This window comes from Perognathus longimembris, chromosome 1 (genome assembly GCF_023159225.1).
Source record: "Perognathus longimembris pacificus isolate PPM17 chromosome 1, ASM2315922v1, whole genome shotgun sequence".
In the NCBI taxonomy this organism is placed as follows: domain Eukaryota; kingdom Metazoa; phylum Chordata; class Mammalia; order Rodentia; family Heteromyidae; genus Perognathus; species Perognathus longimembris.
Window position 1 is genome coordinate 153,005,726 of NC_063161.1, and position 21,729 is coordinate 153,027,454.

General features: G+C 45.7%; 1 protein-coding gene across 9 annotated transcripts in view; it reads right to left on the bottom strand.

Moving 5' to 3' along the window:
* Dennd1a (DENN domain containing 1A) overlaps window positions 1-21,729 on the bottom strand; it is a 453,328-nt gene that overhangs the window by 55,450 nt on the left and 376,149 nt on the right. For all 9 annotated transcript variants that reach the window (XM_048342185.1, XM_048342167.1, XM_048342121.1 and 6 more), the window contains 5 exons: window positions 9,324-9,428; window positions 8,911-8,998; window positions 6,903-6,943; window positions 4,548-4,619; window positions 3,283-3,339 (listed from right to left, as the gene is read on the bottom strand). In XM_048342185.1, the coding sequence (XP_048198142.1) occupies window positions 3,283-3,339; window positions 4,548-4,619; window positions 6,903-6,943; window positions 8,911-8,998; window positions 9,324-9,428 (363 nt within the window). The remainder of the gene's footprint in view (window positions 1-3,282; window positions 3,340-4,547; window positions 4,620-6,902; window positions 6,944-8,910; window positions 8,999-9,323; window positions 9,429-21,729) is intronic.

Below are 21,729 nucleotides of genomic sequence, written 5' to 3' on the forward strand. Positions count from 1 at the left end.
GATTGAGGCTGCCGCATATTTTAATGTGTCTTGAGACAGGGAGCTGACAGCTGTGTGAAAAGGTGTGAAAATGTCTGTTCTACAAGAGTCTATCTACCTGGCTCTCTCCTCGCGTGCTTGCTCACTCTCTTCAATGCACTTGGAAATGTTTGGCCAGAAACTAAAGCCAACTGTGAATTTGTTCCTTTCAATCACAGACACTCTAAACAAGCTTGATTTGTTTTTTAAAGATCAAAGACTTAGAAACTTTACAAAGGGTTAGGAAATGGGTCTGTTTGGTTGACATATTTTAATAAATAAAGCAAAAGGATTAAAAACTTCAGGCATTCCTCAAGGGCACAAAATAACATCCTTATGTAAGTATCTGACTGTTCAATGCAGGTTATAAGAAAGTCTGTGTAGCCACTGCTTTTAAAATAGAGCATTCTTGTGCCAACCTGGCACAGAGCAGCAGTGGAATTTGTAATTTGCTGGCATTCTTCTGCAGGTCACGCCTAACAGGGACATGACCAGGGAAGAGCCACCACCTCCCTAGGGAAGCATCAGCTGGGTAGCATGCTTGCCATTTCTTCTTCCTAATTTTGAGCAAGTCAGACTTCAAAGGAGCACAGGCTATAGAAGAACTTGACCACCTTGCTCCATTTACCCAGAGAAATATGTTCTCCATCTTTCTTTTTTTGTCGCTGGCTGAAGCAGAGCAGGTGGAATAAAGCCACACTATAGGATCTATGAACAATTATTTGCCAATGGTCACACACATATCCTGAAAGCTCCTCTTTCAGAGGCTTTGAAAATCGGCAGCACAAATGAACAAGGGACAGAGAAGGGGCCCTGCTCAGTCATATTAGAGATGGACCCTCCATATACTGTGACGACCTCTCCATAGGTCGGTCCCACATTTTCTATTTGCAATTCAAACCCAAGGCAAGAGCAAAGAGGGCAAGAGTGGGTTCTTGATGATATCTGCGAGGTCACGATTGCTATGCAGAGTTAGAGGAGGCCAGGTGACAACCCAGTACATTTGAAAATTGGATCTTTGTTGGGAGCTGCTTCGATTTCATAGCAGGAACCAAACTTGAGATGTCTGTATTAGACGTGTTTAGGGAGGCACATAGATAGGTTCTGTGTAGAGGGAAGGGGGCGGGAGGGTAGAGGAAAAAAAAAAGAAAAGCCAAGGAAATGTTTTCCACTGCAGTGAAAGAGGTCAGGCGAAGCCAAATCCTAAATTAGCTCAAGAAAGGGAGCCAGAGAGCACCCGAGACCCAGGGCCTGAATGTACTGAACAATGCTAGAGTTTCAATTACAAAATAGCTCTTCCAAGAACAACTGCAAAATATCATGTCTGTGGAAATCTGTAAGACCGAAGGGGGGAAAAGTGAAAATTGAAAAGGGTACACTAATAGATCTGTCAACAGTCCAATGGTGACAAGCCACATTTCTATAAAATGCCTTCACCGTTTGTGTCACCTGAAATGTACTGACACTCTCTATAGAACATTAGCTCATGAAGCTATTCTTGAAAAGACTGACGGGGGAAGAAAAGGGGAGGTGTGGGGGGGAATCAGCTTTAGATACTAGCAAGGAAGGGAAAAGGAGGTGGTGTGGAAGGAACTTGATCTAGGTTGTTTAAATGAACTTGAAGTAAACACATTAACAAGACTGTGCTTGCAGTCTGGTTGCGGGGCAAGGAAAGGAATTATGGAGCAGGGATTTTTCTGAAGGTGAGAGACTTGTGTGTTTGAGCAGGATGGTGAAAAGATGTCTCTAGTTTCCTGTATGGCAGACAGAAATGGGAGCCATCAGGTATATCTGTGTGAGGGGCCTGAGGAGATTCCTATCTTTGCTCTCTAACCAACCAAACCCTGGACAGCAAGGAGGGAAAAGCCCCCTTCCTGCCACTCAGTATCTGCAATCCAATTCAGCTACATGTGATTGGGACTGAAGATAAAAAAGGGATCTCTAGCAACTCAACACCTAAGAATTCCACCTGGTAGCCTCTGGCAATGTGCAACAGACTGCAGTCGCAGGCTGACTGGATTTATGTTTCGGGATGATGTGCATCCTAGCTGTTAAGAACTCACTGTTGGCTGAAAGTAGGAATTTAAGTGCTTAGTCAGAGCAAATTATTTTCCAATTAAAAGGAAGGAATCAATTCCTTCGACCCATTTCAAGTTAATTAGAGGTCTTTTCTGACTTCATAAAATTGAAACTGCTTTCAATTAAAAAAAAACAAACCTGCCAAGATAGACAAAGGGCCTTATTAGAGTGGTACATTTGGGGGTATGGGGATAATGAAGTAAGTGATCTTAGACATCTTTTGGTAAACAAAACACTTGTTTTAGGAAGGCAGTGCCAAGTATGTAGTGGTAAGAGCTCTGCTGTTGGAAGTCAGCAGATCTGGAATCTAATCCGGCCTGTGCCAGGCTTACATAGTGTGGCCTTGGGCAAATTACTTCACCTCTGAACCACAGTTTCTTTACTTCTGAAATGAGAATAACACCACAGGGCTGTTCTAAGGATTAAATGTGAACACTCCTAGCCTGGACTATCCTTAACAAGTACTTAACAAGGGGTGGCAGCAGTAATAACTGTGATCATGTTGGAAAAATATCAAAAAGCCTTGTCTGTTGCAATAGCCTCACTGTATACTCAAGACTCAGGCTGGGGGGAGCTCAGTCAGGATGCAGTCAGTGTGACCTCAGACAACTTTTCAAATGATCTATGGAAACAATCAGGGCCTCTGTTTCCCTGCACAGAGTCTTCAACATAAACTGCTGGGCCTCTCCTGTTTAATGGGCACAGTGTGAAAGCTACACCATCCTCTTCCTTCCATCCTTTGTGCATATCTGCCTGGGGCTCATGTGCCTGCTGGGACCAGCATGGTTCTGTCCCTGGAGATGCTTCTTGGCTTGGATTATGAACAACCCTTGGGTTGAGGGTAGCAGCAGGAAGGGGATGGTGCCAGGAAAGAGGGACCAAGCCAATTTTTCCCAGCACCTGTAAACCCCAGGCCTGGTGGGGAGGGGAACGGACAGACCAACAGTGGTAACTCTGAACTTTCTTGCCTTTGTGGGTTTAAGCCAGAGTCTTAATGTTATTTGAAGACAGTTTTTTGTCGTGAATATTTATAACAGTGTGAAAACCCCCGGACAGCTGGTAATGCATTTTGAAGTGTGCTAACAACACTGTATCAAACAGCCCTCTATTGATCACATCCTACTTTTTTGTGGCCACGCATTTCATACATGGTGCTTATACATTTTGAATAAGAACTTCAAGTACCTTTTGCTTCAAGCGGTTTTTCACCTCTTTTATTCCCATTTTTGCATGATCTTTTGCCTGCATGAAAAATTAATTTAAGTTAAGATTCCCTTTCTGTTTCCAGCAGGGACTACGCTTGATTTCAGTCTGTGGCGAATCACCTTCTCTGATTACTAGAAAAGAAGGAAAAATGGGATCATCAAGTCGAAAACATAATGGCTATGAAAACAAATACAATGGTAAAAGGTTAAAAAAAAATCCCTTAAAGGGGCTGTAGAGATCTTATTTTCTGCATTTTGATGGCAGAGATTTTTTTTTTCCCTTTTCCTTCACAAGTCCTTCTTCTGCTCTGTATAATTATTTATCTCGGCAGCCTGGTGACAGCTACCACGAAGAGTCAAACAGCAGCTTTACTGGCTGCAAGATTCAGAATATCTATTATATTTCACTAGGGCAGGGCCTCAGGATCAATTTTCTGCCCAGGCTGAAAGGCTGAAACCGACTTTACTGTTTTGATAGTGCTATTTTCTAAGTCTCATTTCAATGGACACTGTGGTTTTTATTTTATGTCATTTCAGACTTAGATGACTCTATTGGCAGCCACCTATCCTATTATAGCTATTATAGAAACTATAGTTAAAGATTAGAAAGGACTAACACAATTAAAAATGAAAAATTAAACAAATCATTCCACTTCAGTGGCTCAGAGTCAAAATAGCAAGCAAGAGAAATCACAAGAACAAGTACTTGAGGCTTGCAAAAGATCGAGCACCAGGAACTGATGGAATCTCCTACTTCTGCTCTGCTGTGAGTGTGAGTATCCTACAGAAGTGATGAGAGAGGATGAAGAATCTGTTCCCACCACACACACTCTTCATTAACCTACAAAGAAGTGCTCCATTGACATAGTAATGGGGACGGACACACATAGGAAGGGGTTGTTGTCAGGATACTTCCAGACTACAGCTCTGCTTCTGGATCTCAGGCATAAATGAAACAGCCTGAGCTTTTACCACTGAGGTTACTTTTAAAAGCCAAAGCTAGAAGCTTCTAAATTCTCTACTGCAGTGGCTGCAGAAACAGTTTTGGATATCCTTTCAGTACAAAATGTCATGGACCTGGTCACAAAACACCAATGCAACAAAATTCTCATAGCAAGGAAACCAGTGGGAACTACTGTGAGAGTTTTCAAGTCACCTCTGCCACAGAGCAGCAGGTATATCCAAGTTTCTGCACATGCTAAGGAATGGATTTGTTTGGATCCTGAGACCAGGACCAATACTTACGAACTTGTAGACGGTCTTCATAGCTGGGTTTGCTTTTGTTTTCACAGTATTCAGAATTGCTCCACTTCCTTTCTATAATAAAAATGTCAGTCATCAATGAGAGCTGAAGGTAGAGAAGGCCAACACCAACAAAGATGTCTTCTCTTCAATCAAGTTGGGCAACACTTCAACAGGACTGATGCAAGAAGAGATGCAAGCCCAGATGGTTACTGGTCTGCAGCAGTCACAACTAGGGTTATGGCGCACTCACTTGGGTGCTCACATGCTTGTGTGCTCACATATGTGGGGGAGGGGCATGTGTGTGGACTGGAGCTTCTAGTCCAATGTTCTTTCTGTTCAGTGTCTGTCTCAGGTTGTTTGAGATGAGAGCTTCCCCATAGTCATTAGTGATTTTCTAAAAGAACGTCTAGTTACAATAGACAAGTATTCGGGTATGTTTTAAATCTGGGGACTCTAGTTGATATCAGGCTTGGGTGAAATGGGGTCCTAATCAACCAGGATCATCTGAGAATATGCTCTCTTTCCTCATCTGGGCTTTCTGTGTTGTTTTAAAATCTCTCTGGTAAGCTGCCTTCCTTAATATCTGAATCACCATGAAAGCCATGGCTGCAGCAGAAGTAGACTGAACACACGAAGTCTTGATTGCTTTCCTCAGGGAGCAATGCCCTACCTACGGGGGGCAGTGGAGGCAGCTGAAGTGAGCAGGCCCTGTTCCAGAGCTGTCTGTAAGCTTGGGCTTCAGTCTCATCCCTGTAGGCTGTTATGAGAGCTCTTGTGTTAGGATCTGAGGGCTCTGTGCCAAGAGAGGCCTGGATTCTGCCTTCAGAGACCTCCAGTGGAGGTTGGGGGAAGGAGGGAGCCAGGGTAAATAATGGCACATCGGGTGGTGAGCTGTAATGGCTGCACGCAGGGAACACGTAGACAAGGACAGTCAGACAAGGCCTGAGAACCCTGGGCCACGAAGGAAGGGTTGGTGTGGGGGACAGAGAAGAAAATTCTTTCAACAAGCAATAGCATACAAAAGAGCACAGAAGCCAGATGTGCTCTGGTTGGAACAAGTGGTTACTGTGCCGAGCACAGTGAATCATGGGAGGGGCAGAAGTGAGCTGGGAGGCCCAACATGGTAGTTTGTGAAGAGCCTGGAATTGCAGGGTAAGGGGCCATATGCTCTGAAGGGCTTTTAATCAAATGTATCACATAATCAGATTTGCGGTGGCTTGGGAAATTCATTCGTTCAATTTGAATGGAGAAAGACTGGAACCAGTGGGTTTATAACCAAGTAAGAGACAGTAATATAATTTTACTGGCTGTAACTTTTAGCACGATTTTTGGTAAATGCTCATATTAAAAACTTCAAACTTAAAAAAACATTACAATCTGACCTAGAAAGTATCCTGTGTTGTAGACAATAGGAAATTTTCACCCACTCATTTATTCCATACCGCCTTCCAAAATTACTCAGAATCCTGTTTAAATGGTCCTTTGGAGTATTGAAACTCCCTTTATCAATCAATCAACAGGTCCTTATTGCTGCTTCTGATTTGCCAAGTGTTGTGTTTGGCCATCCAAGAAGAACAAAGGAAGTCTTTCACGGATTGCTGCTTACTCTCGGCCAACTGCAGACACTTCCAAGGGACCTGCCTTGGCAGCAGTGCACTTGGCCCTGGGGCGGGGGAGAACACTTATCACATTATGTTGGTGTTGCCTGTTTACGTGCCTGCCTTCCAAACAAGCTGGGAGCACTCCAGGGCAAGGCCGGTGTCCCCACCGAATCCCCAGTACCCAGCTGGTGTCTGGCACATAGTAGGCCTCAGTGATCAACGGATGGAAAGGTTCAGCAAGAATTTGAATTCTTTAGAGGCTCCAGAAGTCCTAAGTATCTGGCTGCCAATTCAATAAGAAACTTCACATCAATGGTGAGGAGACTTAAAAATTAAAACAAAACTCTCAGGGATGTGTTTTCCATCTTCCCAGGAGCCTTTGCATAAAATATATTGCAAAGCAGCAGGAGGGACACACTTTTGGCTTCCCTAGGATCGTGACAATCATACTAGCACTGGAAGGAGATGCCCAGAAATGTCGTAGGATGACAACATTCCTTGCAACAGGCCTTGGCTGGCAGGAGCAGAGGGACACCTCGCGCTCCTTCTTTCCTCTGCCAAGCAGGCCTTGCACAGCCCTATCTTTCCAGTTTCTGCCCGAAGGAAGACAGGCTAGCTTTGAGACAAAAGTATCTTCAGCTGAGGGAATAGAGGATTGGGGCCTTGAGGCAGCCTTGTGGGTGGCCAGGAAGAACACAGGGGCTGCCAGGAGCCCATGAAGGAGGCTGGGTGGCTCTGAATGGGGTACACTTACCCTGACCGTGGAGAGCCACTGATGGTACAGTTTATCACTGCCTGGGGAAAGAGAAGCCAAGAGAAGCTGTAATTTAAGGAGCTCTTTAAATTGCCTTTAGCATGCAGGATATGGGAAGTTCACAGCCCTGCCATTCTCCATCCTGTGCTTCCATTCTGCTCAGCCTTCCTCTCTGACCACAAGGATATATCCAGGGTTCCCCAGCAAGCAATCTCTCCATCTTCCAGGTCCTTACAAACACTGTTTCTTTGTGTGGCCACCATTCTGTAGCCTCACTGCTTAGTGAACTCAACAGCCAGCTGAAATGGCATTTCCTCTGGAAGCTTCTTCCTCCTCTTTCCTCTGAACAGCCCCCTCAGCACAGGTAACACATTCTCTGATACACTATGAGTTACTGAGGCTGGGTAGCCCCAAGTAAAGACTCAAACTTGGCTTTTGTTACAAGGAGGCACTGTGCAGAGCTCTGCTCATTTTATTCAGTGGGATAGGGAGATCTCAGCAGGAGTCAGATCTTCTTGAAGCTCAGAACAATTGAATGTCATTTTGCAACACATATAGCATGTCTTCTCCAGGAAGGAGGAACCTTGTTCCTCCAGGAAGCAGTGAGAACAAATAGCCCTATTCCAACTGGAAGATGAAGAAGAAAAAAAAGAAACCACTGGGTTCCACTACCCTTTCTGTACTGGTATAGTTTTTGTCTTTAATTACATGTCTCTACCTCACTAGCAGCTCCTCGAGGGCAGAACTGGGTCTTCCTCTGTTTACGCAGCTTTGGACACAAAGGAGCTCAGGAAATGTTGGTTGACCATCAGCCACTGTCTGGAGACTCTGCATGGTTTTATTAGCTATGGCGTTCTCCATGCGGCATGGTCTGCAGGGCCTGGAACACTCACAGGTGGAACTCCCACTGGCTATGGGCTGGTCAGAAGATGAGGTCTAGACCAGGCATGCTCAGCAATAAGAGGGCTGGCAGTGTAAGTATTATTATTCTGCACCCAAAGACTGAGACTACAGATACTATCATCTTTACTGTGAAAGGCAGCAAAGGGATTTGGAAGGAAGGTCAGGTTGGGATTAAGGAACTATAGTCAGCCAGGAACACTTCCCTGGACCTCAAGGGCCTCTTTTGAGAAATGAGATCCTCCAGTTCTAAGGCACCAAGAAACAACTCTCACATTTTTTTGTTTTGTTTTGTTTTTTGCCAGTCCTGGGACTTGAACTCAGGGCCTGAGTACTGTCCCTGGCTTCTTTTTGCTCAAGGCTAGCACTTTACCACTTGAGCCACAGTGCCACTTCTGGCTTTTTCTATATATGTGGTTCTGGGGAATTGAACCCATCAAACCAAGGGCTTCATGTATAGGAGGCGAGCACTTTACCACTAGGCCATATTCCCAGCCCTATTTTTTTTTAAATTTACTTTTTGAGATGGGTCTATGTTGCCTAGTCTTGAACTTCTGGACTCCAATGATTCTCCTGCTTCAGCCTCCCAAGTGCTGGGACTCCAGATGTGTGTTACTGCACTCAGCTCCATGTTCACATTGTAAAGAAACATTTGCCAAGCCCTAACTCTGTGCCATGGACTGTCCTGGGCACAGAGTCCTGCCACTGTGACTTCATCTCTGCAGGAGTACAGTGAAGTGGCCAGGGTCACTCTTGGTACACAGAGTTGACTTGAAATAATGGAAATGTCCTGTTCTAGATTGTACAGCTAGCTAGGAGACAGGGTCCTCATTTGAATTTAGCTCTCCTAATTTTGTATCTTGTGCCCTTGCCCTGAGTCATGCTGGCCACAACATTTAACAGGACTCATCTACACAGGGAAAGCTGGACTCCCAAACAGAGCATTGCAGATGGACCAATGGGCTACAAAATGAGAAGGGATTCTCCAACTATTTCAAGGCCAAGGTTGAAATTAGTCTTTCCCCACTCCCTCATTAAGGAGGAAGGAAGCCCCTGTTACTCTTGCCAAACACAACTTTAGTCCAGAGAGCCATGTACAGTTTCTCACCAGCATATTCACCCATGTTGATCTCCTCTTCAAAGACATCGCTGAAGCCCTCACCAGAATTCAGGAGGTCTAGTCGGCCATCAATAAACTGGAAAGAGAAAGAGCACAACAGCTTGTCTACAGAGCTGGGAAGCCATCTAGCTGGCTAATGTATCACATGCCCAAAGAGCAAGCTCACTTTCCAGACAGGAAAGGTTCCTCAAACCTGTGAGTTTTCTGAAAAGTTGGCTGTGTATTTATGGCAAGTTAGAAAACCATGCAATGCATTTGCCACGGGCCTTGCTGGTGGTAGATACCTTCTTTACCCAATTCCCTATTTCTGGGTCTCTCTGGTCTGAGGGCTTTCCTCGCCTACAGCCTGAATGCCTAGGGTGGAGAGAGTTGCAGAAGTCCCTGCTGTGGGAGCCGGGTACCTGCTTGAAGAGCTGCAGCTGGGTGGCGTTCTGTAGGAACTGTCTCATGGCTCCAGAGCGATAGTGTGACACGAAGGCCTCCTCGCAGAAAGTGATGGGCTCCTCCTAGGACAGGTAGAAGGGACATGTCAGAGGTGTGGAAGGAGGATGATTGGTCCTCAGTTCCCTTTCCCACATCTGTTAATTCAGCTCCTCCTCATTAGTGAAGTCATTCTAGTCTATGGCTGAGGGATCCAGGACAGGGAGAATGGGTCCGACTCTGAAATCAGAGAAGGGAGGTGGCAGGGTGGGGGCCCAATGTCAGACCCCCAATCCGCTACCTGAAGACCCTGATGGCCATATCCTGATAGAAAGGTAGTGACATGCCTTCCAATACAATGATTTTCAAATGTTTCTTTCCACTTTTAGACATGGAACCCTGTCCTCAGGGAAGGAGCTCTGTGTATGGCAGAGCAGTGGCTGGTGGCTGGGTCTCTGCTTGTTGGCCTTCTCACCCCAGCTCTCAGGCATCTTTACCATCCCTAGGGCACCAATTATAGAGCATAGTTGAAAATTCATTTATACAGTGATCTTAAGTTATAGCAATTCATCATTCAACCATAATTATTGGATAATCAAAAATAAACTTTACCATATAGTTGATTGTGCTTATACTGTTTGATAAGGGAGTTTATGTCCACCAAACTTTTTACAACTAAGGGAAATGAAACCCTAGGCTTAAAAAAAAATCCCAGCCTTGTATAGTCAACACCTCTGGCTTTCTTTGAACACATCTGGAGTGCTTGTCTACACAGACAGGTCTTTAACTTTGGCAGTGTATTCACAATTCTGAAAGATCCGACTTTTACATCTTGAGCTGAATTAAAGGTGCCCCTCCCCCTTTCACAGACTTGGTGGCAAACACAGGGATGTTTGAAGCTCCACTTTTATCCTGTTTTAATGAGTTATGCGAGTGTTAAATTTACTGTCTAGTTTGTGTTAGGTTCCAAGAGTCTCCTGCTTCAATCTAGCCAATATTTGCTCAGAAACCAGGCAGGCTTCTTGCATAGGCTACAAAGATGACCCCAAATATGAGGGCAAGGGGAAATTTTTATTTTTAAACAATTGTGCCCTACTTAATTTTACCAAAGATGTGAGGCATCTTACACACACACACACACACACACACACACACACACACACACACACACACACACATCCAAAGAAACAAAGAAAACAATGAAGGCTGGGAAATACACCAATATATGAAATGAATTTCTTTGGGATATGTTGGTCCTATATAGTTTGTAAAATTAAGTTACAAAATGATCTGAGCTTCCTGGCTGCTGAAGCAAGAAGGAAAAATCATGAAAACTTGTTTGTGTATAAGAAAAAAAAGCAAATCAGTTCCTCAGGAAAAAGAGCTGCTCATGGCATTTACCACTTGGGCATAGAGTGCCACCTTCACTGCTGAATGCCTGAGAGACCAGCTACTGATAACCGACAGAAGCCCAGCTAGAATTCCACTCCTGTGGCTTAGAACTTGTGCTTCTCAGCCTTGGGACCACGGTATGGCAATTAATTCTCTCTCCAGGTGATCTCATCCATACGCAGTGTCACTCACACACTGATGGCTGTTGATGCATGTTGTCAGCTGGCACCTTTCCAGATCTCCAATCCTGCATGTCTCTACCCCCAACCTGGACGGCCCACTGACACCTTGAACTCAAAATGGCCCACACTCCCAATTAAGATCCCATCAGGAGTGCACCTCAAATCTGTTTCTTTATTTCTTAGTTGTCAGGGCCCCCAGCAACCATCATAAGTCTGTCAGATTTCCCAAGTCCTTCCCATTGCACCTGTGAGGTGTCTCACATGTTTTCTACTCCCTACTTGCCAACCACAAGGTGAGCATAGGCCCAAGCTGCTTCAGTGAAGAAGACTTAGCTCCCTGCTCTTGTCCTGCCTCACTCTTTGCAGTCCACCCAATTCTTCTGGCCAAGATGGATTCTAAAATGCAAATGGATCATGGTAACCATCTCACTCAGAACTCAGATGTCACTTTTGTGTGGTGATTTCTGTCTTTTCCACTACCTCACATGCTTTTGCTCACCATTACACACGTCACACTGTGTGTGGAACAAGCAAGGTAGGTGTGGGAGAGGACAGGAAAAGCTCTTCAGTCCAGGCAAGCAGAGCCTTTAGAACGGATTCTAGCTTTCTTTTCCAGAGTCCTTTGGTATGTGCCCCTTGTTTCTACTCTCATATACTTTATGTCCAAACTTTTTCTGATCCCATTTACATCTCTTTTCACATCCTTTCTTTCTTTTCCTAGTTCTATTCCTTCTTCTTGGACTGTCTTCTCAAACTCACTCCTATGTGTGGTGATCATTCATTCTTTCTTGGTGCTCTTAAAACCTTGTGCAACATTGGGAGCTGGGATAGTCTTCTATGCTGACCAGGAGCTCAGGAGGGCACGGCCCTAATGAGCGTACCTCAACTTTCCTCAGGGATAGCACAGAACAGCTTCTCGGTTGGAAGGAACCTGGACTAATGCACCACAGAATGAGCTTGACTTTGGTTCCTGCCCCAGGAGTTGTGTGTGTGACACAGACATTGCTTGGCCTGACAGTAAAGAGCTCTTATAGCAAGATGCCAGGTGACTGACATTGGTATCCAAAGGAGTTGTTAGCATTCACTCCTGGAGCTGTGGCCTAGTGTGTCCAGGAAGATGTCTGCAGAGCAACAGATAAATTCAAGAGAATTTACAACCAGATTTGTATATGAGGGTAGCCCAAGGCAGGATTTAGTTGCAGGATAACAGAAAGAATCTCATCTTGGAGGAGACAGGATATTTTGAGTCTGTTACTTACTAGAGGTGACATTCCCTGGATGACAAGTCTGTGCCATAAAAATGGGCAAAAGGACATGGCCATGGATGGGAAACCTTCAGGGGAAACACCAACTGTGTTGGTTAGACATGGAAACAACTACTGTCACACAGTGCTGTGCCACGGAGAGGGAGGTGACAATGACAAAATGCCCACATGAGTCTGGAAGTGAAGAATCCTTCCCAGCAGCAGGTTAGAAAACGTGATAGGAAATGGGGACACACAGCTGCGCTCAGAAAAGTCAACTGGATTTAGGCAAACAAAGCCTGTCCATTCAGGGCCCAGTTCTTAACAAGTTAATTTATTTCAGGTATATGTTACAGTAAGGGAAAGCTTATCAAGAACAATTAATGGTGCTGGGGTTTGAACTCAGGGCTTCATGCTTTCTAGGCAGGCTCTCTACTACTTGAACCACACTTCTAGCCCTCAGGGCACAGTTCTAACCCTGCAGAAAAGCAGTGACATTGACACCCAGCAAAGCCTCCCTTGGCAGCAGACACAGAGGACTCATTCCCTGGAGCAACTCCATCCCAACACAATGGAAATAATCATGGCGCATCTCATGCTGATACAGACTCTGGGGGAGGCACTGTGCTTACAGCCTCACAAGTCTTTCTACAAGTGTGAAAGTTTTAATGAAGTCGGAACTATAGGCAGAATTTATAGAAGGATAACAGGTAATGTGAATGACACACTCAAGGTGACACGACCTGACATGGCAGTCAGGGTCTAGCCCCTGTTGGCCTCCAAAGCCCAGTGTTGCCATTGAGCTCTGAAGCCTTGGTTGTAGACAGGGACATCCATTGCAGAAGGAGTGCTTTCTTTTCTAGGTGGAGCCCTTAGATTCACACATACATACCATCAACATCAGCACTACTACCATCACCACCATCCTATCAGAGGCAAATGATAGCAGGAGCAGCAAGGTGCTGAGAAGGCTTTCTGCAAGAACACACAGCCATTTCCCTACTTGTCTATCCCTGACCCACAGTGAGCATAGCCACTGTCACTCTGTTCTGCAGCGCAGCAGAGTATAGCAAGGGAGCTCGTTAATTCCCTCCTTTGCTGATTTAGTTCTCTTACTGGACTGATAAAACCCTTGTCTTCTTAGGTGACACACTAGGCACTGGGGCAACGGGCTGGTGGCACTGCTAATCCTTGGAAGCCAGGCCGTGAGCATTGGAGCTTAGACGGAATTAGTAGAGTTTTCCATGTATGACCTGAAGGACAATAGAACAGCAGCTCAACCCTATCAAGGACTTTGTTACCAAAAGGCAAGTTTTCCTCCTGGATTATCTTCTTGACATAAGGAATCAAGTGGAAACTCATCACTAATGAGTTGAATCTTTGTTAACAGGTGAAGATGGTGATTTTCCAAAGGTTTTTGAAACTTGCAGAAATAAACGATTTTATCCACAGTACTGTCAGTACTGCTGTTAAAAAATACAATCTCCCATCAACTTCTTCAGCAGCTTTCCTTGTTCTGTGATTCTTATTTAAGCTGTTAAGTCCTTATTTTATCCTTTAAGAATTTAATTTTTTAAATAAAAAATTCCACATACACTCAGTATGAGGTCTTAATGGGGTGGGGAGTGTCTTTTCAAAACAACAATAACAACAACAACAAAAAGGTCCATCTATCCCTATAAACATTTAAGAGCTGTTCCTATGTGCCAGGTTCTATGTAAGGAGTGTATAAGGACAAACAAAATACAGTTCTTACAAGTAATACTTGGATGAACATGCACATGATACAATGGCAGAATGTTCTGACAATAGCAAGTAACCTGAGGGTGTTTCTATGGATGGATAATGAGGTATTTACACATAATACAGTAATTTGCAGTCCTAAAAAGAAATTTGACACATGCCACAACATGGATGAATCTTGAAGATATCAGGCCAAGTGAAGTAAATCACTAAAATAAGACAAATACCATATGACTGTACTTGTATGAGGTACCCTGAATTATCAAATTCACAGACACAGAAAGTAGGGTAACTTCCAGTAGCTTGGGGAGGGGAATGGAGAGACACTTAATGGGGCACAGAGGGCTTTAGATTTTTAAGATGACTAAGTTCTGATGAGGGAAGGTCAAGATGGTACACCAATGAGAATGTATTTAACATCCCTGAATTACAAATTAAAAAATGATTAAGATGGATAGACTCTGGTCCTTAAAAACCAATGTCAGGAGCTAGACTGCTGGTGGCTCTTTTCTGTAATCCAGGCCAAGATGTGAGGATCTAGGCTTGAAGTCTGTCCAAGCAGGATAGTCTGTGATACTGTTATCTCTGATTAAGCAGGAAAAACTTGAAAATGAGGCTTTGACTCCAGTGGTAGAGTGACAGCCTTGAGTGGAAAATCTAAGAGACAATGTCCAGGCCCCAGTAGTGGCCAAAAAAAACACCCCAAAAACCCCAACAAACAAAAAAACATAAAACAACCAATTAATGCCAGGAATGTAAAATAGGTTTTGTTAGGGATACCAGTCGGATCAGAAGATACAATGAGAGAGTATGGATAGGTGGTCAATATAGTAAAAATACTTTATACACATGTATGAAAACCTGTTAAAATAATTTTCAAAAGGTGGAGGAAGAATAAGTAATGGGAAAGTGAATTTGAGTAGAGAACACTGTATTTATGCGTGGAAATATCACACACACACACACACACACACACACACACACACACACACACCCTCAAAAAAGCCACCACAGAGATCCTCTGATGTCTATTCTGGATCCTTCCCCATTGATCCTCTATCCTCCCAGGAAGAGGAGGTTGAGTGCTCATTAGGCTTTCCTGGGATCATGGGAAATGAGCACATAAGGAGGATACAGACCTCTATATAGAGTTATTACCCCTTTGCACAAACAATACATACTTATAAAAATATAAAGACTGGTTAAGATGAGATAAGTTATGCAGAATTTACAGAATAAAATGTCTTAACTAAAAAAAATTTAAAAGATCTTTAAAAATGACAGAACATTTATAATTGCGGCCACAGGGCACGTGGAGTTCCTTAGTTTGTGTAAGCTTGGAATTTTCCATCATGGAAAGCTCTTGTTGGGTAGGAATCCTGTCCAGCGCAGGGAACAAGCTACCACAGTCCAGTGTAACACCTGGCAGATGGGAGGACTGGACTTGGTTTTGGTGAAGGCACATTTATACAACTTTAAAACCTCCTTTGGGATTGATCCACACAACATGATGGAGAGAGAACATGTCTTAAGATCTGCCCTTGAGCACTGTGACTGGACTTTAGCTATGTCTTTCCTCATCAGCAACAATGGTGCAGTGCTGGCCTTTGTCACAGGGCCACTTTGGAGCTTAAAATAGATGACCACAAGGGTTGGGGATTTAGCTCAGTGGCACCCTTGCCAGGCAAGTACAAGGCACTGGTTTTGGTTCTCAGCTCTGAAAAACAAAAAGAAAATCCCCAAACCAACCAACCAACCAACCAACCAAAAAACACATGACCACAAAGAGATAGTTCCGTAGTAGACTTCTAATAACCATCTTTCTTGAGGGCAGAGCTGGTCTTACTACAGCAGTTAGTGTGATGTGCAGGGCCCAGAGCAAAATGGTGCTAAAGTGTAAAAGTGCACACCAAAATCTGAAGTGCTCCTCTTTCTCCCCTGGTCTCTTTCTAGCCCTGCCATGCTATTTGCATGCACTTGTGTTCTGTTCTTACTACTCAGTGGAAATGCTGTATACAACCAACTCAACTGTTTTTTATTTCACTGCTTGATACACATGCCCTGTCTTTGGCTTACAGATCGGAAAGGAAGAGGAACCGTGACTGCTTTGTCTCTTTCCTTCGATGTCATTTCAGACTGAGTGTGGCTGGCTAAGTACAAGAAACACAAGTATGGCAGGTTTCCTGGTTCAGTCGTAAGACTGAGAGCACCATGGCCTGCCTGCTGCATCGGAAGCAAGTTCTAGCTCTGACTGAAGTGTGGCAGGCCGAGGCTTACCAGCAACCTCTTGGTAGACCATCAATGTGTTTACATAGTAAGTGCTTTGAGCTGCTGATCTCTCATGCAATGTACCTCCCCTGAATTTTTTTTTTTGCCAGCGGGCATGGTGACACAAGATGGGGATGGCCACACTCCTCTGAAGACACACTCTGGTCACCCCTTCTTGGCTATGTTCACACGGTAGCATCCTAGTTAACTTCATTCATAAAGCACAAGTTCAAAAGGTAGTCTTAAGAATTTTAAGATCTAGACTATAGAGCACTAAGCTAAGTACAGGTCTCAGGGCTTATAAGACTGGAAGCCTTGTAGACTGATGAGGTCATCCAGGATTCACTTTTTCTCCATCTCTTCTGAGCTAAGTATTAGCAGGCAGCTACAGGGTTGATTGTCTGCCACTGTGATCCAATAGGGTGCAAGGGCTTTAGGCCAGTTAGTGGGTCCTCAGAAGTGGGGGTTCATACTCTGAGTGTGGTATTCAAGTTTCTCATGGACTTTCCTAGCTGCCTTTCCTTACTTATGACCCCTCCCATCACCTCATCTATCCACTTCTCCTTCATGGAGACTCTGGGTCCTCATGTCCCCACCTACTCTACATACCCTCATTCTTGGCTTCTCCCTAGTTAACTCCTTGGGACAACCATGCTTGATGACTCAGGTGAGGAGAGCTCTGCTTTCTTCCTGTCACTTTCTTCCCACTGTCTCCCCACAACTAGCACTTGGAGGTAGGCATGCTGTCCCCAGAGCCCTGCAAGCTCCTGGATGACAGAGTGGGACATACAGCTGAGTTCTGGTCCCAGCATTGCCCCTTGGTGCCACTTTGTGGTTCTGGGGATGGAACTCAGGGCCCTGTCCATGAGCTCTACCATTGAGCTGTACCTCCAACCCTTAAGTGTTTTGAGGCAGAGCCTTGTTATGCAGCCCAGGTTGGCCTCAAACTCACTCATGATTTTGCTGCCTCAACCTCCCAAGTGTTGGGATTATGGCATGTACTGCCATACCTGAATCATCCTTATCAGCTTTAACGTGAGCAGAGTTGCCTGTCTTGTGTGACTGCTGAACATCAGGCAGGGCTGAATGGCATGGTGTGAGTCAATAAGTCTCAACATCAGCTGTACATTAGAATCACTTGAAGTGTTTTCAAAACCTCTAATTTGTCAAGGCCACAGTTTAAAAAAAACAGACTCCATTGTGGCCAGGGCTGTGAGCCATTGGCAGAAGTGAAGGTGACTAACTCAAACCAGCCAGGTGCCGGTGGCTCACGCCTGTAATTCTAGCTACCCAGGAGGCTGAGATCTGAGGATCACGGTTTGAAGCCAGCATGGGCAGGAAAGTCTATGAGACTCATCTCCAATTAACCATCAAAGAGTCAGGAAATGTGGCTCCATTTATCACCAGCATCCCATCCTGGCTGCATTTTGCACAAATACCTCCAAATCCCATGCTGGAGCCTCAGACCAGGGCTGGGAGGAGACCGTCTGAAGGCCTTGCCTTTTCTTCACAGGTCAGCAGAGCAGTTGTGGAAGAAGTTGAATTCCCCATGAGTGCAGAAAAGGCTTAGTGTTTTGTCTGGCTGAGAGGCCAAATCCTAATTTACTAGGACGTGGGAACGAAGAGAGGACAAGAGGGCCAGCAAGATTCCAAGGCAGTAAACTCTGGCTTGGCCAGAGTCAGTCAGAGTGTAGAGAAAAGAAAGCCAACATCAGCAAATGCTTGCTCTGCGCCACACAGCCTGCCCTACCTTCACTGAATCCTCCCCAGAACTCTGAGCCTTTACTTGCTATTCCTGTCTTGGGTGAGGAAAGGACGCCCACATGGGAAAGTGCATGGCCCAAAGTCCCAGAGCTTATAGGTCTACTGACTCCCAAGTCTGAGCCTGCACAGCACAGCACAGCACAGCACAGCACAGCACAGCACAGCACAGCACAGCACAGCACACAGGTGGGACTCGAGGTGGACTTGAGAAGGAAGGACACTGCCAGGACAGTCAAATGAGCCTGGCTGTGCTGGGCCAAGCCACCCTTGGGTGACAGGACCATGGCAGCTTTCTGGAGCACTTGTAAGCTAGGTAAGGCAAGCCAGGGACAGCTCCACAGCCTGGGCCCTGTCATTGTAACGAGCCTTAAACAAAGAATCAATGTCTCACTGTGAAGCAGGCTTGCTGCTCGGGTAACTTTAAGTTAGGGAAATGTGGGTCTCCAACAAGAGCTCCTTGGATGATTTGCAGGCCAGAGACGGCTGGGCTGGCGCTATTTGCCCATTCTTGCCCCAGCTCCAGTATTGACAGAAGCCATCCCCCACACTTGCTAGATTATAGTAAAGACATTCAAATCACAGGCAGGTTGGCCCACGCCTCGGCTCCTCTGTGCCAGCAGCCCCTTCTTTCTGCATTAACCGAGACAAACAGGGAGAAGTCAGGAAATTCTGATTAGTGCAGGAACGCAGATGAGAGAGGAGGCCTGTGGAAGCCGAAGACACAATGAAGTTGGTCTTCATGCATACTAGCTCAAGATTTTCTCCCCCTAAGAAATGCAGATGGGAATCAGCTCTTAGAGGATAGCAGGTGCAGTGATTAAAACCAGCTACCACTTGCTGAGCACACTCGCCTGTGCTGGGTGGTTTGACATGCATTATCTCACTTACTCTTTGTGGACAACCTGTGAGGTAGGTGAGACAATCATTTCCATTTTACAGATAAGGAAATTGAGGTTCCAGAGAGGGGAGGCTACCTGCCTAAGGTCACAGAGCTGGGTCAATGGCAGAGCCAGAATTAGGAGCAGTCTCTGGCTCATGCAGCATGCCACCAAGAGAGCAGACCACAATATCACATCTGACACATGAGCTGCCAGCTGGAGCTGCTCTAGAAGTCATCTAAAGAGATGGTCTGTGAGGCAGAGATGCAGAGTGAGTTTTGGCTTCCCCAGTGCTGCAGTAACCATTCACAAGGAAGCTCCTTCTCATGAGTCTGATAGGATGGAAATAGCAATGTCTATGCTCTCAACGTTTATTTCATTATGCAGGGTTAGTTTATAGAGCAATGGTGGTAAAGGACAGAGATAACACGGGGTGAAGTAGGTGGTACATCAGTGCTGCAACACAGCTACAGCTTTCTCCCGGGATGGAAATCAAACACGTGAGATCTCAGTACCAAGCACCTGCTGGCTCAGCTACCTGATGCTTGGCAGCCTCATAGTCACCTCACTGCCAGAGCCAGATTCCAGGTTTAGCACAAAGACTATGGCATTCTGATGCCTTGCCCACACTGACTAGAGAGAAGGGTCTTACTGTTCTGGGAGTGAAAACAACTTGAGCCTAGGAGACTGAATGGGGTTAGGGGCCTGGTGGATCCCTGGGAGAGAGAGACATCAACCTGAAAAGCCATTAACAAGGCAACTAACAAAAACTGCAGCAACAGGACATGGGGCTCACAAATTGAAAGGCAAAGGGACACAGATCAACTAAAGCACAAATGATTCTGGAGCAAAAGAAAGCCCGAGTCCCTGGTGCCATGACCTCGAGAGGGCCCAATGCAGCAGCTTCTCCTGACATATCTTGAATTATAGGGATTGTTTGCGGAACCCTTGGTTCTTTCATTTATTATTATCACTTTCTCAAATGGCCTCTGTGCAGTGCTGAGTCTCCAGTGGTTGGCAGGGCCCAGGCTTTGGTAGGAAGTTTCTAGTGAACTGATGGTGGGTGGTATTGCAGAAAAAACACAATGAGAGTTAAACACCAGATCAGGCCTTGATTCCTTCTCCTTGCCTACGCCTCATTTCCTCTTGCTCTAAAATAGCATGGCTGGAAAATCTCTACTTTCTACTGCTGATGTGTTGTTTCCAGACAAAGTCACTCTCTACAAGGCCTGCCATGGCCTCCACAATGTATCACAATGCACAGCTCTTGATGCAGAGGCGGGAACACAAGGAAATCCACCACCCACGTGTCTGGTAACAGGGCAGATCCCTAAGCCCCTGCAACAAATTGCTCATTTGTAAAAAGGGGGGAGATGCTTCCTGCTTATGTGAGGTTATATGGGGATCATAGCTGATGGAGCCAAATGCATAGCTAACTTCCAGGAAAGGGCTTCAAAAGACCAGTTTTCCATTTCAAATTTTGGTAGTTCCCGCCCATGGCATGCACAAAGATTCTAGTTTGGCAGCCCTGATCCACTCTTTGTGTAGGGCATGAGGGCAGCAGAGGTCAAGCCATGACCCGGCCAGGGAAACCATAAAAGCTACTGGGAGCACAGCCTCGCTGGACCCACAGTAACTACTTGCAGTTGAAGGCTGACTTCCCTTATCAACCCCGTGAAGACAGACTCCTCATACCCACCTGTGGCGTGGGGAGTGGTGCCTCGCTGAAGGCCACAGACCTGGAGGAGACCTTACTGTATCTCAGCTCAGTTCTCTCTGACCCATGGCCCAGAATATTTGCCCAAACAGGGTTTCTCCAAGGATTCTAGAGAATCTAAAAGACCACAGATGACTTCCACAACAAACTTCTTCCTCCATGTGCTGCAGTTTCAGCCCTAGTTCAAGGAGACCCATCTCTAGGGGGTAGTTAGTGTGTTCTAGGGACTCAAGGAGCTCAGAGCTGCAGGGATGAGAGGAACAAGTGAGCCTCTCTGAGCCTCCATTTTCTCAGCTTACACGGGGCATATTCCCCACTTTGCATTTGAGGTTTAAAATGGTACCATCACCCAGAGGCACTCAACAGGTGCTACTAAAGATAAGTGTCTTTCAAGACTTTTCTTGGCTGTCACCTAAGGAGGGGGGGCATCACTTCTTGGGTAGGACTTATACCTTCCTTTCAACGAATACCTCATTGCAGTGACCCTAATCAGGTGGATGGGGGGCTAAGGAAGATAGGGAGAAGGTGACATCAATGCCAAGGGCCTAGAAGGAGCAGGATTAAGTTGTGCAGGAGGAAGACAGTGGCCTGGGACCTGGATGAGTGGTGGTATGCAGGGAGGAGCGTGTGTCGCTGGGCTTTGAGGACACCTCATTCATGGAGTGCAGGAGGGAGGATATTAATTATCTTCTTCCTCACTGGGTCATCCTCCTGAGAGCCAGAGATTCAACAAGTGGTAAATGTTGAACCATGATTCATTTCCGATTGGCTCTCTCCTGAGCATGTCCTGGCCAGCAGTGTGTGAGCCCTGTGTTCCGGCAGTAGACTTCTGGAGAGGCTCTGTTCCATCAAAGCCCCATCCTCTGACAGCTGCTGTGCTGATCCCTTCTACCTGGCTCACAGTGCCTGCAGGACCAAGAAGAGCAAGGATGTGGAAGGTGTTCCTGAGGTGTGACCCTGCTCACCTCTCCAACGACAGCTCTGTGTACTCCAAACACCCTGAGTCCCCATAGCACACAGCTGGCCACAGTTTTCCAGAAGTAATCATTGGTTGCTCTCTGTCGGGAAGCCCTTGACCCCTGCTCCTAGGCTGGGCAGTCTTTATTCCAGGCCTAATTCACCGGCTGCCTAATGCTTCCCATGGCCTCATGAGTTTGGGTCATCTGTCACTGCTTTGGGCCCTAAGTTCCTTGGCTCAC